We start from the raw sequence: 18687 nt of genomic DNA, 5'->3' as shown, positions 1-18687 counted from the left end.
GTGATTACAGCACATGGAAAGACAATGTTTTTTGGACATTGCACACAGCCTTCTGAGAAATTACCATGCTTCATCTTTAATTTGATCGAGATATATAATAGGAATCATTAAAAATGTTTGCCTTTTCTGTCAGCGTGATCTCAGAAAGATACCAAGAGATTTAATATAATGACAATATATTAAGAACAGAATAAGATCATAGCATCAGTGACCATAATGGGAAAACTAATGAACCTATCAAACTTATCATTAGTTTTAGACACACAGAATAAAGCATGACATTGAACTGAACCACAGAATGTATATTATATCACCAGAAATTATATGATCCTCATCCTATCTGAATCCATATAAAATGTTATTTCATCTCCATAAACTTTTAAACAGTAATAAGATACCTTATTCCTAAATATATAATTTCTGTTTTTTTGCTGAATGCTTACATTCTTGATGTCTAATATCAGTGAAACTACAGTGAATAATTGTATATGTAATGGATATGTAAGAAATGCATTTTCTTCACATAAAAAAACAAAAACAAAAAAAAAACATAAACAACTATTTCTACTCAATTTCTTCAAAACAATTTTTTAAAATATCAGGAAATGCTCAGCCTTTCTATTTTGAGCAATACATAACCACCCTTAGTGAATGATATGAAGAGGAAATGGTTTTTGCATTTATAGAAAGTGTAAAGGCTGCCAACCAACATTTTGTGTACATCACAAATTATGTATCCTACCAAAATCTTTTCTGTCAACAAGGTAATTGCTTCAATAATACAAAAACTAGAGAATAGCTTTTGCTGCACAAATCTTAGTAGTACATAAAACAGAAAGCAGGGTGTAACTATGGAACAGAAAATCATATTATGAGGAATACATTTCTTTCAGTGTTAAATTCAGAATATCATTTTATTTATTCCTAGATATTTTTAGATCTTTTTTCCTATTTTTTTAGCTGAAAAGTTTCATACATATATAATATTCATTAGTAAATCTCATTCTAGATGAATACCATTTTGAATCACATCACAAATGCTTCTTTTCTTTAGAAGTAAATAAAAAAGAAGATCAAAAAGAGATGCAAACATTAGAAATCCGACATCAAAAGGGATGAAAAATATCTCCAATCCATATCAGAGAAAATATAAAGAGCATCAGTGCCAGAACAATTCCTGCAACATGATCAGAGAAAGGAGAGTAGCTTAACGTCTTACTGAAGCAGTTTGATCAATGAGAAAAATATATCATTTTAACTCAGGCTGTTCCATAAGGAAATTCCTTTCCTGTGTTAAATGAGCCTCCAAAACATATTTGTCTTTGATGTGCCTCCCCATAACATAAAAGCCAGGACCTCTGCCTGCCCTTCAAGAGCAGATCAACACATTAGAAATGTAATGAGGAACATTAGGCCAAGGAAGAAATTGCAGGCTCTTCTAGTACAGAGGAATGCAAACTCACCTTTTTGCTGAGCAAGTGAACTTCACCTAGATAGTACTGTATTCAAGCCTTATCTCTATACCTTGTCTCGGGCAACTTTTAAATAACATTTAGGAAGTAAAGCAGAAAGTCCAAAAGATTTCCTTTGTTTAAATCTTGGTTTGATACGTGAATATTTTGGGGCACTCTCCCAGTGCACTAAATGAGGATACAAATTCTTGCTGTGGTTCAAAGCATATCTCAGCAAAACTCTCCATGTATTTACCCAGATAACTAGGTAAATCACCACCAAAGGAAGCTGGACCTCTATGAAGTGCTCACTCCTTTCAAAGTGAAAAGCAAAACTTGACTATGACAACAAAATTGGGCAGCCCTAAGCCAGTGTTTTGCACCTTTTCCATTCCCCTGCTGCATTAAAGGATTTTCACCCCAGAGAGCAGGCAGGGATGACCTCCCTAGGCTTACAGGTTCTCCGGTCCAGATCATCAAAAGGCCAGGACTACACAGCATTCTACAAGTAGTAACACAGACTTAAGGCCAATGGTAACAACAAAGATAATGAGAGGAACAGTTCTAGGACCTTTGGCGTCCTAGAGTGAATACCTCATAGGACTGACTGAGCACTTCAGTTAGGTATCATTCAATATGATCTGGAAAAAAAAGCACTGGAAAAAAAGCACTCAAAAACCAGCAAGAGAATGAATGCTCCATTTATTTCTGAAGCAAAGCTGATCAAATAGGATGAAATGTGGGGGGAGGGAGGAGGTCATTTACAAACATAAAGCATTTTCAAAAAAATCATAAGGTTTCCTGTCACAGTTTACTGCACCAGTCATCAGTGATAAGATACTGATGTAGCATGACACAAATAAAGAAGTACAACAATAATAATCTTCTTATCTTGTTCAGTTTTTCATGTTCCCCATAAGTGTCATACCTTCTTGTGAGTATTAAGGTAGAATAAAGGAAGCAAATGACAGTTTCAGATGGAGTGTTTTTGATAAATACAAGTTGTTACAGTGGAGGTTTATTGTTTCAATTTTTCTTAATACAGAACCCACTGCTGCTCCTATCGATGTCAAAGCTACGAGTTTGTCTGTATCAGAGATTCTTGTTGCGTGGAAACATATTAAAGAAAGTCTAGGAAGACCACAGGGATTTGAGGTATGAACACAGAATATCATAATGAGAAGTCTTGTTGCTTTTGCTAGTTTTGCATTCTGTTAATATGTGGAGTAATTAAACTTCAACAGAAAAAATAATAATTTTAGCATACACATAACTAGCGGTTATAACAACATAACACATAACAACGGTCACAGATATAACACTGGGACACCTTTTACTTTTTTGTGCTTGAAACCCGTTCAACACCAGTTCCCATAACATCACTTTGACACTTCAAAAAGAACTGAAAGAATCACAAGTGACCCAGCATGCCTCTTTCACAGGCTGGGGAAGATTAGGTATTGACTCTTTGCAGCTCCAAGTGACCAGTTCAAACTTGTTATTATTTACTGAGATCAACCAGTATACACAAATGCAGCCTCTGCCATCCCTGTGCTCTCATCCAGCAGCGGCCAGGGGACATCTGCTGGGCAGATCACAAAAGGTCGGATGGCAGGAGGGGAAGCAGCAACAGCACTGTCAACAAACAAAGGGAGGGCTTGGAAACAGCCCTCTGTGACTTGAGACCTGAAACCAGCATTTACATTGGACCATCTTGGTCCTCTGGATACAGTTGTATCTTTAGATCCAGTTTACATTCCAGTTCTCCAGGAATAGATTGAAACTAGGACTAAGTCTGTCTGTTGTGGACACTGTGATCCATCCTAATCTTGTGGTTTACTCAGTTTACTGATTTGGCAGCTGCAGGTTATCTCATCTGCTTTAGTCATTTTGAGAGTGCTGATCCTTACCTTGTTGTCCGCAGTAGCAAAGAAAAGACAGTAAACAAGTAGATCTGAGGCAGATATTAATGTAATGGATACTTGAAGACTGACAAGTTGAATCCGAATATAAGCAAATAATAGTTTTACTCTCAAAGTGCATGCATCTTGAATATTTTGTAGAACAAGTTGCCAGAATTTAACATAGCTTCTTGAACTTGGCTCCTGTGTAGTGTTTATTTTCATTTTAAACCTTGAAAAAATATATTTTTTTTCCTCAAAAAAAAAATATTTTCAAGGAAAACTCTGAGCTAAAACTTCGTATCCTTCATGTTCTTGTTATTAACCTTTGGCAAATGCATGATAGCTCTAATATTGACTATGAAATGTGGATTTGTGTTAATCTCTGGCTTGTTTAAATTAAAATGATGTTCTGAGTTCAAAAATTCTGCAAAAAAATAATTCAGAACTTTTCTTTGTCCTTTCAGCCTGCATCCATGGTATTTGAAATTGTGAAGAAAGATAGCTTCTGAGAGCATTACACATTAAAGTTACAGTATATAACTTTACAATATATAACTTGCTTTTCTTCATCCAGATCAGATATGAATTAAGTAATTGAACTAAAAGGTTTTTGAAAGAGGCATGCACATGTGGTTTCAGTAATAAGTACTTATATCTTGCATTTTGAGTCCTTGTCATGTGAGCCATGATCCAAAAGCTTATATCATCCCAACACTATTATACTGATTCCCCCGAAAATTTATCTACAGGGGTGTTATAAGTCTTATCATAAGTACACAACTCCAGCAATGTTATCATACTTAAATACTCAAAAGAGAAACTCTTGCTGTTGCATCATATTCTGTTGGCCAGTGAAGAACTGGAGCAGATTTGCTCACTGGACCTTAAGAGGATCCTGTCATGCTGCAAAGAGACTTTATAGAATCATGGAATGACTTAGGTTGAAAGGGATCTTAATGATCATCATGCTCCATCCCCTTGCCATGGGCAGGGTTACCAATCAAATCAGACCTAGTCCATTCTTAGGAGGTCCTAGTTTTACTGTGAGTTGTGATGACAACATTTGATCATGACACACTTGACCTGAGGGAGCAATGCCACTCTCATCCTCCTCAGTCCTCAGATTACCACAAAAGGACTCCTGACAGGGAAGCAGTCTCCTCACAGTCTCCTCTACAGTTCAGTCTCTACAATTTAGTTGTAACAGTGTCCTGAACTATGTTTGAGTCTTGTGATCCAGTAGCACACTAATACAATGTGTACCCTCAGCAGCATATTTGGGATCGGTCAACCATCACCAGTGGCCTTTGAAAGTAAAAACATGTGCTCCACCAGAGCCACCATACTCCCCAGCCTTGGGCTGGACAGCCACGCCTAGTACAGCACATTTACTGCAAAGTTTAAACACAGTTACTTTACTCTTTTTCCTATGTGATTTGCTGTAGATTCTTGCTACTTAGACATACCTTTGCAGTTTGCTCAGGTTGTGAGAACAAAATTATGTCCAGTACAGATTATTTTTGCCTTACAAATATTGTTTCTGTCTACACTGAAGTGCTGCACATGTTACTAACCTCTGTCTTCAATTTCCAGGCCAGGCTTTTATTCTCTGAAATAACTTACTCACCGCAACTTGTCTTTTTCTCTTTAGAAAGTTGACTTTTTTTTACTCTCTCTCAGGCATCTTGACGTCTTCAAATTATACCTAATATTTTTATCCTCATCCTCATTCCACTGATCACACTGATTCTCAAAATGTTCTGTCAAAACATCTGTGATGTTTTGTCTCACATCACTTTAAAATAAAAACATTTTCTTTTTTCAGATGAAAATATTTTCTTTAGAAATTTATCCTTTCATAACTTGAATGTGTTTTGCTTTCATTACTTGCTACTAAACAGTTTCCTTAGCTCTACTGATAAGTCCTAGTAACAGATGTCTGGCAGACAGAACGGTGGACTCTTCATATTGAAGAAGGTGATCTTCCTGTCCTGGAATGCATTTAGACCCCTGGAGTGCAGCATGTTTCAATGCCAACAGTAGCACTTAATTACTCTATTGCCCTCATTGACTTGTCAGGAATGAACATGGAGGTTGTTATTGATATTGTAGTCATTACAATGAACTTTATTAACATTGTCTCCTCACTGCTCTACACTAGTTTTAGGATTCTAGTGTGAAGACTTCAGAGTAAATATTTCAATCAAAGTATCTGTAGATTACACAGCACAAAAATGAACCATAAAAAATATATCCCTGCTTCTTTCTGTCTCTCTTCATGAAGGAATTAGAGCCTTCTTCTGAGGCTGCTGATTTTATTTGAGGATAGGGATAACCTTTTTTTCCCTCTTTGCTCATGCTCATTTTAGTCAGAAATGCTTTGCTCACCTCTGACAGAGAAGTATTTCAGGGAATAGTATTTGCCCTTTTCATTCCCATTCCCAGAAAGAATGATCTTCACAGCTGCCTTTATTCAATAAACAGAAGAGTAGATAGTATACTGCCCTGAATGATTCAGCAGGACAGAACGCAATTCAAGGATGATATTGCTAGAGTTTTCAGTTCTGTTTTTGGGGAAGATTTCATCTAAAAAATAAAAAAGATAATAACTGAAAGAATCAGTGTAGTGAGACAGTGCAATTCAGTATACATTTAGGAACTCTAAGTCCACACTGTCAGACCAGTTTTGCTTGCATACTGCCAGTATCTCTTTAAACTATTCCTTTGGTGCAAAAGGAAGGATCCTGTATAGCAAAAAAATCTGTTTCCCATCATGATTCACTTTCTTCAGGTTTGGTGAACTCTAATTTAAGCTCAAAACTGTTTTTCAGGGTTTTATCATGTGTAGGACAGTGCAGAACACAACCCTAGTAATCCTCAAATGAAAAATATACAAAAATCCAGAGACTTTGATAAAAAGATGATATATTTTTTGTTAACAGTTATCTCCTAATATAGAATTATCATGGACCATGAGTACAGTATTGCTTCTAAAGCACTTTCACTGCACCCCATGCAAAATATTCTGACCAGCCAGTCTGTTCTCATGTGTCAATTTGTATTCTGCCCATGGCCACCACAGCAGAGACAACCACCTACACACACTTCAAATTTCCTGGCCTTTTAGCAGTAGTATTATAGAAGGGGGAGGTGTTATTTTTCTAGTGATTGAATGCTTGGTCTCTAATCAACAAAAGTGACAGAGTATTTACTACGAACAGACAAGTCTGAAGTGACCCCGTTTCACCCCATCCCTGTTTGCACTTTGTACTAAGGAGTAATGAAAGGCACAGTAACTTGTCCAACTGCACATTGTCATCCCTGAAAAGCAGTGTTAACTGTTATGTCACATGAGTTTTATGCAAGGTTTGCAGTACTCATTTACATCTTCCAAATCACATGTTATTCCTGACTTCAGTACAGATTTGTCAGCTGTCCACTGGACCTTACAAAATATGTGCCAGCTACACTCTGATGAAGTAGAAGTAGCTTGAAAACTTTGTCAGAATGGTAGAAAAATATAGTGTGGGCTTAGTACTTACTGTTTAGAATCCATAACCTGAAGGTTATAAAATCTATTTGAGCCTTAGGCAATATTTTCTTTGTCACTCACTGGTAGGGAAGGGAAAGGGAAAGAATTACAGTCTGTAAGAACATATTTTTTATTTTATTTATTCTTTTCCAGCTAATATTAAGTATAGATCTCAAATCTCGCATCTTTGCTATTTGAATTCCCCCAAGGGCTAGGAGCTTGACTAAGCGAATCAAAAGATTATCTTGCAACCAAAATGGATAAAAAATGGAAAATCTTGTATCTCTTTTCAAAGAGAAATGTCTAAAAGTTTTTTTTTTGTTTTGTTTTTTTTTTTTTGCCTTTCCTTAGATATTCTTTGTCTGTTTATACTACGGAAATTATATCTACATGATTTTGGAATTGTTTTTTAATTTACTCAGGTATTACTCAAGGTAGATTAGAAAGGATATGTTTTTTACCAAAGGCTAGTAAAGCAAGACAGAAAAAGAGGAATTAACTAGAGTTTCATCAGCTTGAATACCAATTTACCCAGCTTTGTGAGAACCACTAGTGATGGGTGGATGGTTGGACTGGGTGATCTTGTGGGTCTTTTCCAACCTTGGTGATTCTGTGATTCTATTCTATGATTCCAATTTTCCTGAACATGTAATAAACAATTGCTTCAAATACACCAACTTAGCCTATAAAATTACACAAATTCCTGTAAAATCCTGAAAGGCTATAAACATTCCTCACAGGATTCCAACAGCTTTTCAAGTCTCTAGGGTATGAATAACATTTTAGATCTCTCATGAAGGTCTCAAGAGATCCGTGCTCTTTGCAGTGTCATTTGAGTCTCATGCAGTCACTTTTGTGTCATGAATAGTTTGCTACAAGGCAGCTATTTTTTATTAATCAAAATCAGAAACTGAAAAATTTATTGATTTTCATAGGAAAATATGACTAGATCTTTTATGATACTTCTCAGTGTTGAGCTACAGTATGAGTCTTCATCTTAGGTGCATGAAGGACTACGTAGAAGATAAGAGTGCCTGAAGAAAGAGGAGGATGCACGACATTCCAGGGAAGACCCAAAGCCTAGGCTTACTGAACAGTATTTTCTTTCTCCTTTTCAGTCTGCAATCATTATGATGAGAGTCAATCAACTGAGATTGATTGGCATTTTTGCAGGAACATCTAATATTGTTCTGAAAACACTCACACCAGTATTTTGAGGTGATGCAAAAAGTAGATGCGCTTTTCCTGTCCTATGTGCTTGGTTCTACTGCTGCTTTTATGTTGGTGCTAATATTTGTGGGACTGCACACTGCAAGCTCAAGGAGCCAAAAGATTTTCTGCAAATGATTATAAGAAAAAGTTGTGTGAAATCTGAATCATGGTTTCTCTTTTTCAGGGCTAGGAGCAGTTCTTTCTGAACGCTTTTCTTTCCATTTTCCAGGCACATTCTGTACTCTGAGATCTCTGCAAGTTCATTTCCAGTTACATCAGAACTGCTGGTGTTGGTAAATCAGAGAGACCAGGAAATTTGCTGTGTTTTAACCAGCCTGAAAGAAACACCTATATTCATCCTATCAACTTTAGGCACTTATTTAAAATGCCTTATTTGGAACTTTGGTCAACAGAAAGGATATCCAAACTGTAACTCTTACTGTACTGAATTTAGAGAAGAGGGCCTGCAATTAATTATTATTAAGTTCTAAACTGGTTGAGGAAAAGACTATTATTTAAGACATCTTTAAACCAAAAACTTTGAGAAAGTTGTCTGTGAGCATTAGAGGTTCAAAAATGTTAAGGTAGCAATGTCTATGACATGATGTCTTACTTTCAAGGATTATTTAATAAACTGTCAGGACAAAGCAGAAAACAGTGTGTTCCTGCATTGCTCAGTAGTTTAATCATTATTGCCCTCTCTCTGTCACAAAGATGTGGTTTGCTGAGAACCAGATATGAAAACTTTCTTTAGATGACAAACAAAAGAAAGAACCGAAAAATTTTAAAACCTTGCAAGCAATAATGTATTAAACAAAACAAATTTTGGCTTTTGGGTTTTTTTGTTTATTTGTTTGTTTTTGGTTTTTTTTTTTTTTGTATGTTATACTAATATTCAAAGTTTTCATTAATGAAAACTGGTAAATCCCTTTTTGACCAATTAAGGCTATTGAAAATAACTTTTTTTTTTTTAATTTTTTTTTTTAATGGCAGATATAAGTGTTAATAAACAAATCCTGTTTTAAGAAACCTGTCCAACAATTTTTAGATCAACAGTATTTTCATCCCAATACAAATCAGTGTAAGCTTTCCCACCCATTAAAAATCATTTGAACTTTTTTCAATCACTTTTTCCTTGAGCTCAGTTAGCCGTTAACAAATAGTTGTGTTCATAGAGAGAAAGATAGAAGCCTATTTTGAGATCAAAGTCCAAACTCACCTGGTAAAACTTTAAGGAGAATTTTAAAAGCAGGGACCAAACATTTAAAGGCTTTGAAGTACAGGAGATACTGAAATAGAAACATTGCCACTTGCGTTTCATGTTTTTGCTGGTTAATAAAGTGTATATATTAATTCCCCAAAATACAACCCTATGTCAAGGAGAAATGCCTTCTTCAAGTGGTGCAGCAGTAGTAAGGGAATATTCCATGATTATTTTTTGCAGACTTAGCATATAAAATTAGCTTCAGTGCCTTATAAGCCACAATGGAGAGAAGCAATATCTCAAAAATCATGTTTTCACAACAAAACAAAGTTTCCATGTAAAACCTGGGCTCTGCCTGCTGTCATGTATACTGGGACATGGTGTGCTCTGAATCAGTTACCACAGTGAGACCTACTGAGCTACTCCCTGGCTTTCCTAGAATATGAATTTCACTGTTCCTGTTGCATTTCCACCCCTGCCACTGTCCACTCACTGTCCACTTGTGTGTTCTTGGTCAAACCACTTTTCCTTCTGATCATTTCTCTGTTAGATCTTTGGCAGAGTTGAATCTCTGGAGGTCCCTTCCAACCCCTATGATTCTGTGATTCTGTGAACTGGTTAATAGGGTCTTCAGGAGAACAACTGTCTCGCTACCCATTCATACACTGATTAATACTATGTGACTCTCAGTATTATAGTGCTGTGTCTGTAAAGATGCATTAAATAAACTGTAAAATGAACTCATCTAATTGCCCAACAGAAAATAATTAGATGTTCAGTCCTACCATGTAAATAAATGGTTGTTAGCTATTTTTTCCCTCCAAGAAAGATTTTTTCCCTCCAAGAAAGATGTGAATAGATGTTGCTACAGTTACTAACAATGTTACTCAAGCTTTCAGGTAGTGAAATACCTAAGTATTTCAGAATTGTACTTATTTCAACAGTTGTTGAACATAGCTAGATTTGCTATCTAATCTGTAATCAAAGTAAGAATTAATGTGATATGTACATAAATTTTACATTTAAGGAAGTTGATAATTGTGTTGGATCAAACTGATGCATACACCATCAAAGTGAACACAGCCACTTAACTCCACTGAAGCTATGACCTCAAAAGATCTCAGATCTTTTTGGATGTATATATATTTTAATGGCTGCCATAGCACAGTTGTAAAAGATCAGCATTTTACTCATTGGTCTTATTTTTCTATGAACCCTTTGTGTTTTCTCATTCAGTATTTTCTGGGATATATTCTCAAAAGTGTCGTATTTCCCATGACCTTTTTCTCAGTGGAAAATTTATCCAGATATAATATGGATAACTTATTATGAAATAACAGATTTCACAGAAAAGGTCAAGAAGCGGAATAAGTGCAAGTAGTTCTCATCATGAAAAACGGTAACCTGAATATAGCTGATTAAATGGTACATTAGTGACATCTTCTGTTAGGGAAAGTGGTGCCCTGTGAGAACTACATCACTGGTGGAGGCCACCTAGATACAGTAGCAAGAGACATTATTGTTTTGTTTTGTTTTTTGTTCTTTCCAGTTAAGCCCTGCAAATATTTGTCTCTGACAAAAGAAACTAGACAAATTCATAGCTCAGCTTTAGACTTTCTTTGAAAATATAATAAATTCAACACAAACACCAGAAATATGGACAACAAACCACCAAATTTAAGTTTGTTATGTCTAAAAAGAAGGGACAGACAAATCAAAAATCAAAATTACATTTACAGTAAACTTGTCTATACCAAGAACTAAAACTGAATCCACTTCCTTCTTTTTATTCAGATAAGATTTACGCGTTCAATGCAAGATTTCCTCAGGTATTTTGTCATTTCCTGTTCATTATATTGATAAAAAAAACTGGCAGCTCTGAGATCTACAGAGCCAGGAAGTGAATATTGCTCATGTCATTTTTTAACTGATATGGCCCAAGCATTCCAGGATGAAGACAGATATTTCTTGCAACTTAAAAATGATTGAGCTCCTCTTGAATTCTTTGAAATGCTTTTGACTTCCTCCCAGTGCTCATCTTCTAATCTTTGATCTTACTGCTCACATCTTCTGTCAGTGTGCAGCAATTCAACATGCTTTAGGTAGTTCCATGATTTTCTCATTCTCACCACTTCAGACAAAAGGACGATCAGACAACAGGCAGAACTGGCAAAGAAATCTACCACAGGAAAAATATGTAAATCTTGAGCATCCCAAACGCATGTATGCATACAGAATTATAGAATCATAGTGTATTAATTTTTCCTTTGATCATTTGTTGGCAGATTGGTTACTGGAAAGACATGGAACAGGAAGAAGCAGCAGAAAAGGTGAAAACTGCAGGAAATGAGTCATCTCTCCTTCTGACAGGGTTAGAAGGAAACACATTATATCACCTGACTGTGAGGGCATACAACGCTGCAGGGTATGGACCACCTAGCACTGCTGTGCGTGTAGCAACCAAGAAGTCCCGTAAGTGGTCTCAATAACTTTGCTCAAAGGAAGAAGCTGTCAGAAAGCAAACTGCCCTCTTTGATCTCCTCTTGATGATTAAGATAATATAATAATCAGGAATCATGTATAGCTCTGATATGTTGCTTTGTTTCATATTCATAGATGTGGACTCATGTGCCCTTGCATTCATAACAAAGATAATTTTCTTAATATATAATGTATTTTTGGCAGAAATAGAAGAGTTCAAGTTTGTAGGTTCTGAAGAATCTATGGGTTGTGTTGGGCCAATCCACTACAATCTATTAAATGATAATTCTGGAAAAATTATAATGGAATGTGTAGGAAAAAAATAATAGCAAAACTCCAGCTGGAGTTGGAAGCCTATTAACACTTACACTTGTAAATACAGTAAATGACTGACATAATTTTGTTTTGATTTTAAAGGAACTTTCTAAATATATATATAGGTATATGTGCTTATTTTTTATTACCAGCTCCCAGCCAAGCACCAAGTAATGTTATGTGGATACAGGATGGTTCTCATGTGTCTCTTGGATGGGAGCCAGTCCGACCTCTAGCTAATGAATCTGAGGTAATGGGATACAAGGTCAGTGCCTTCCTTTCCTCACTAACTTTCCTCTCTTCTAAACAATTATTCCTATTCCCCATTTTCTTTTTTTTTTTCTCTGTAGTTTTCTTGTGTAAACATACTATACAGATTATCTGAAATCAGTTTTCACCATAAAAAACAATAAATCAAATTGAAAAGTGCTAAATGTCCCAAGATTTTATGTGTTATGACTTTCAAACAGTGATTATAAACTGAGTGAGCTCTATCTGAGGATATCAGTTCATCATATCTGGCTGAGAAGTGGCTATCAGTAAGATCAGTACAATTCATTTCCTATGAACACTTCAATTTAACTGTGTGTACAGTAGGAGCTAAAGAAATGCAGAACAATGAAATTTTCTTAGAATGAAATTAAAATCAATATTTTTATGTAGAAAAAACAAAACAAAAAAAAATGCTGTGGTTACTTATATGACAAATTCAAAAAACCAGTGGAGTTCATTTAAATTTTAAACAAGAGAAAAAGAATCAGTGTTCGTAGTGAGGTTTTTGTGGGTAACCTGAAGCATGCATATAACCATTTTTCTAGACTACAGTCTGATATTCCATTAGATAAGAAGAAATTTCACCATGAAAATGTAAATTGATTTAGTAAGCCAGAAAATTATTTAACCTTTATCAGCACTGCTGAGATACTGAAAACCTTTAAGTGGATGCTTTGCTTTTTTACACCTCTTAGACCTTTCCATTTTTTTCTGGAAACAGAAACTCTTATGCTTAAATACCAAAAAGGCAGCTAAGTACATTTCTCTCACTTAACTTAAGCATGTACTGTGTTTCAAAGGAGACATGGGGATAAATCTAAGCTATTTGTAGTTGATTTAGCCAGCTAAGATAACCACAGCAAGGACTTTATTTAGAGAATTTTCTTACATTTGAAACCAAATTCTTTCATCAATATTGTGAATATCCGTATGAATTTGGGAATAATATTTTAAAAAAATGAAACTCAAAAGACATCTGACAGAAAGCTTGTCAGTTGAAAAAATAATGTGTAATACCTAACAGTGAAAGCCAGCAAGTCCTATATCCTTGCTTTCAAACCTATTAAAAATCTTTTCACATTCATTAATTGCTTATATACTTGGCTGTTACTATTTGGAAGACATTTGGTGTGGGAGGAGAGGGGGCAAAGAGGGGAGATGTAAAAGCAGATAACTGCTTTCCTTAACAAAATAATGAAACAGCTAACATTTCAGTGACTGCATTATATACACAGAATGTCTGGTATGTAATTTGAATATCTCCATGACCATTATCTATTTTATTGGCCATAGGTGTTACTTAGGCAAGAAGGTAAAAGCAACAGTCAAGTTATAGAAACACAGAAAACTTCTGCAGTAGTAATTCTTCCTGATGTTGGTGTCTACATTATTGAGGTCTGTGCAGTCAGTGAAGGAGGTGATGGGACTGCTAGCCCCCAGATTAGAGTTCCATCTTATGCAGGTAAGTATACACTTACATTTGGAAGAGTGGCAGATATAACAATTATAGGAATGTTCATTAAACATTAAACCTCTACCACTCTCTACTTTAAAAATAAATAAATAAATAAATAAATAAATAAATAAATAAATAAATATTCTCATAGTTCCCTAGCAGTTAGTTAGATAAAATCATTGATAGCAATATTTATTTCCTGTGCTACTTCATGGGTATTTAACACCAAGATTCTCAAGAGTATCTCAGGAATCCATGTGGGACTGATGGACAAACATAGTACATACTATAAATCTGTGCCTTTCAGGTTACATCTAGAAAACTAATTGAGTTATGGATGTCTACACAGGCAATAGGTGTCTCAAATCCCAGTACAGTTACCAGAGACATAATCCATAGAGGCAAGTAATTAAGCCTAGACGGCAATTCAGCTGATCTTGCAGAGAGACAGAATTTAAATATTTTGACATAATTTGGCATATAAAGGCAATAAAATATTTTAAGGTATCTCAGACTTTTACTCAGAGGTTGTAGACATGGTACGGGACTTAGAGAATACATAGAATACACCACTACACTCTGGAAGAAGGGATAAAATCTAACACAGCTAAAATGTCTTCAAGTATTTTAATTTAGGTACCTGAATCCCCTGTGTGTGCCCGTGTTAGAAAATAAGTTGTGTTTCTCTGAGTTGATTAGATAAGACTTAATAGTATTAAGTCATAATAATAACAGTATTAGTGTAGTTATCATTATGTAACTGATTATGGCTAACTTCTTTTTCCTCAATTGAAGCAATATGCTAAAAGAATTTAAAGTATCATTGTATTACAAACTTAAGAAAAATATGTCAGGATTAGTAGGAAGAAAATAAATATAAGCATTGTCTTTTGCCTAAGAAAATATGGCCTCTTAGTTCTGACATTCTAATAACAGGTACTTCATTTCCATTAAACATTGTTTGTTAGTCCTTCAAGAATACTATAGAGTCTAGAGTAAGCTTCAATCAATACTTAAAATTTCAATCATAATTAAGAGATTCTGCTATGATCTAAAAACATCACTGGCCTACAGGGCAAAAGACCTGGACAAACATCAGTATAGATATATCAATCATAAGCTTTCATTTTTTCTTCCATGAAGAATGTTTGTAATTGTGACTCAGGGCACCTTCTGCAGCCTAATTCTTTATGAAGATTAAGGCATGAAACTTACCTGTTTTCTATGAATTTTCTATTAATTCACAGAGTGAATGTGAGAATTCAGCATGTGTTTCTATAGATATAATCATAAAACCTAATTCACTTATGTCTGCCTAGGGAACCTAATGTGGATTTGTTCTGCCCAAAAGTTAGACTTTTATTCAACATTAAAGTATGCAAATTTTGAGTAAAAATTTGTGTCCAAGTGTACTGAGATTTGTTTACTGTGATATTTCTTTAATTACTTTCCATTTCAGGAGGGAAAGTAACAAGTGCTCAGTCCACCTTACATATGTTCTCTACTTCCTCGTCCTCTGTAACACTGCTTTTGATACTGGTGGTTCCTTCAACTTCGTGGTGAAGACTGCAGACTTTGTTGTTGTTATTTATTTGCTTTAGCTTGATGACAACAAGGGATGACTTTTTATGTCTGTGGAGCAACAGGAAACCCAAGCTAATGCTTAAAGACCCATAGAAATACCTGTGGTGCACTTAGAGGAGCGTTGGAGACGCAGTCAAAAATTCATCAGGTTTTTTTCTCTTCAGTTTTTGTAAAAGTCCTCTGGGGAGGGGACATTTCTTGGCCCAAAAATATGCAGATTGTATGTAATAAACTTTTGTAAGCAAAGGTAATTTCTGTCAAATGTACTTTACTTTTATAATATGTTTGATTTTGGTGATCCCGATTATGTATCATTAGGTGTTTAAACGGTGGTGTCTAGTACAGTACATCTGTTTGGTTCAGAAAAAAAGCAAACAACTTTCTTTAATTAGAGAACAAAGTTTGATACAACTTTATCTAACATTTCTTGCATTCCACATGGTTGGCTGTTCTTACTGTCAAGAGTGAGAAAAATATAATTGAGATATGTATGCTTTGCAAAAATACAGAGAATTTGTTCTTAAAATGCTTAAATATGCACTAAAATCGAAATATATATATATATTGTCAATGCAATACTAGACAGAACATTCAAAAAGTGGCAAAATGGAGTTGAAATTAAGCCATTTGTTTTATTTTGAGGTAAACTGAAAATAATTGAATATAAACTTTAAGGGAAACAAGTGCCGTTGTTTTGCATCAAATACTGCATGATTTAATGTCCAAGCAATCAAATATTTATTTTCAATAGGAGATTAAAAAATAAAAATAAAAAAATCCTAGTGCAAACTCCACTAGGCATTTCAACATGATATACTCTAGGCTGCAAAGTGGACAAATAAAGCAATCCAAGAAGATAAACCTACTTTTTCCAACCACTTCCTTCTTTGTTTTTTACCTCTGGGCCCATTTTTTTAGATGTATACTTTATATATTTGGCAATCCAGTTAAAGCATATATAAAGACATATAACAGAGAGAGCATTAACATTTTGGGATGTAGTCATTCACATGTACATACTGCAGCAGGATAAATCTTGGATAACAGTGTGTTTAAAAAAAAAAAAAAAAATGCTTGTACAATTACCAGTGAGCATTATTCCAATTATTTTGTTTTCTAGAACTGTTTCTAGAGCTCATTAGATAAAATTATTCTGATAGGAATTGTATGCTATCAGTTCTAATCCCTGCTTTTGCAGTCCAAAATCTTTTTTCACTCAATACAAAATTTGGACAATTTTTCTACATGTGAAGGCATTTTCATATATTGGCAACTAAATAAAAAATGATCCACATTGTTTATGATGTGAATGTTTGTACAGTTAAGGTACGTATACTGTTATGAGGGATGGTTTTTTACCATGACATGTCTAGCTATTGTAACTAGAATGAACACGCTTCATCTGGGCAAAAAACATAAGTGTTTAAGACGCAAGTCTTAACTGCACAGCTCTTCTAACTGTCCATCCTTCTAAAAATGTTAATGCAAATCTGTTTTGGTTTGCAGGTTCTGTGATAAAAATACTATTATTTTGCCAGCTCACTAGAAAAATAATACTTGGGATTTAGATAGTATACTCCAATGATGCCTTTTCTTAGCATCTTTAAAATGGTAGCCAATGAAGTGCAATGCTTGCTAGGTAAAAATCTGACTTATGACTACATTCCTTTTAAATATTTAACACTGATGTTTTTCAGAGATGATTCAACTTGATTCATTATTACTTTATTCAGTGGTGGAGATTGGATATTAGGAGAAAGTTCTTCATGGAGAGAGTGGAACAAGCTTCTCAGAGCAGTGGTCAGTGCTGCTTAGGCTGCCAGAGTTCCAAAACTACTCAGACAGTGCTCTCAAAATATGGCTTAGTTTTCAGGTGGCTCCATGTGGAGCTGTGAGTTGGATTTGAAGATTCTAGTGAGTCCCTTCCAAATTGGGATATTCTGTGATTCTCTCACTCTATAAAACACACAAATATTTTAAATAAATTTCTGAAGATTTAAGCTTCAAAGGTACTTAGTTAAAATGTTACTAGGTAAACAAGGGCAGATTAATGATCTGAGCCCAGAATGCTGTGTAGTTGCAAACAGAAGATCTGCTTGTATACACCACTGTTTGTAGGAAAGCCTATGAGGTGAAAATCATGAATAAACTGAAAGGAAATAACTAACTGTTGTGGTTTGCAAAGCAGCAGCATTGCTACTGAGCAGAGAACTTGCTCTAGCAATCCATCATTCTTCAAAAGGTTAAAATGAAAAAGAATGAAGTGATGAACCAAAAAATAAAAAAGGCTATTTTATAAATTTGCTAAGCATAATTTTGTCTATTTTTTATACAGTTGCTTGCCAATGCAGTTTGTTTCAGAGTATTTGAAAAGGCTGGTATCACTGCTGGTGACAGTTTAGTTAATTTTCTGAATACAATAAATAGCTGTGCTTTTTAAGAAGAATGGAAGTCCAATGAGGAGATAGAGCTACATCTAGCTATATCTCAACCTCTAGTAGAAAAATGGAGATAGAAATACTGACATACCATCAGGTAATGTATTTGTAATGCAGGGACAAAAAGCGATATGTTTTATATTCAAGATGAACAAAATATGTTTATTAATATATTTAGATGCAAAATACATGTTTTAAATGCTTCAGTACCTACATATTACATATTTGTTACTCTGTAGTAGAATGTTTCCTTATCATGACATACTTTTTAGTTGCACTGAAGAGCTCTTTCCTTATTCATGTAAAAAATTGTAATAGTGCAGTCTAGCATCACTGAGGAGACTGTATTTTTGTATAATGCCACAGTATCTGTCTGGAAGAGAACAACTGTTAAGAAAGTTTGTTTTGCAGACAAAAAGAAAGATACCATCATGGCCCATATCAAAATGTTAGATATATTGTATACAATCTGTATATATACTATATATAAGGCATATAACATGTGGAAGACACAGTAATATAATAGTTTCTGTGTACTGTTCTTGTAACATTAGATCTTTTTAATAAATAATTCTCTTTTTATTGACTTTTATCTATCTCCTGTCAGCTCCTGAAGTGTGTTCATAGAGAACAGAGTGACAAAGACATTTCTGGATTCCAGAAGCAACAATCTTCTATTTACATGATTTTCAAAAAGAAAATGATGAATCTGAAATAGTGAATGTGGAAAATCAAATAATTTTTGCATCTTTCTAATTTCTGAACTGTTTTGGTTTTCCTGGGCAGTTATTACTTTCATAACTGAATAACTGAAAGCCACAAGGAGGCTGGATCTAT

General features: G+C 34.8%; 1 protein-coding gene across 6 annotated transcripts in view; it reads left to right on the top strand.

Moving 5' to 3' along the window:
• Positions 1-18441, top strand: part of CNTN5 (contactin 5) — a 564185-nt gene extending 545744 nt beyond the window's left edge. For all 6 annotated transcript variants that reach the window (XM_072326761.1, XM_072326767.1, XM_072326763.1 and 3 more), the window contains 5 exons: positions 2497-2606; positions 11589-11775; positions 12252-12364; positions 13666-13834; positions 15288-18441. In XM_072326761.1, the coding sequence (XP_072182862.1) occupies positions 2497-2606; positions 11589-11775; positions 12252-12364; positions 13666-13834; positions 15288-15391 (683 nt within the window). In that variant the 3' untranslated portion in view covers positions 15392-18441. The remainder of the gene's footprint in view (positions 1-2496; positions 2607-11588; positions 11776-12251; positions 12365-13665; positions 13835-15287) is intronic.
• Positions 18442-18687: the final 246 nt, after the last annotated feature.

Source organism: Excalfactoria chinensis, chromosome 1 (assembly GCF_039878825.1).
Source record: "Excalfactoria chinensis isolate bCotChi1 chromosome 1, bCotChi1.hap2, whole genome shotgun sequence".
Lineage (NCBI taxonomy): Eukaryota > Metazoa > Chordata > Aves > Galliformes > Phasianidae > Excalfactoria > Excalfactoria chinensis.
Note: the sequence above shows the minus strand (reverse complement) of the source record. Positions and strands in the feature narration are given on the sequence as shown.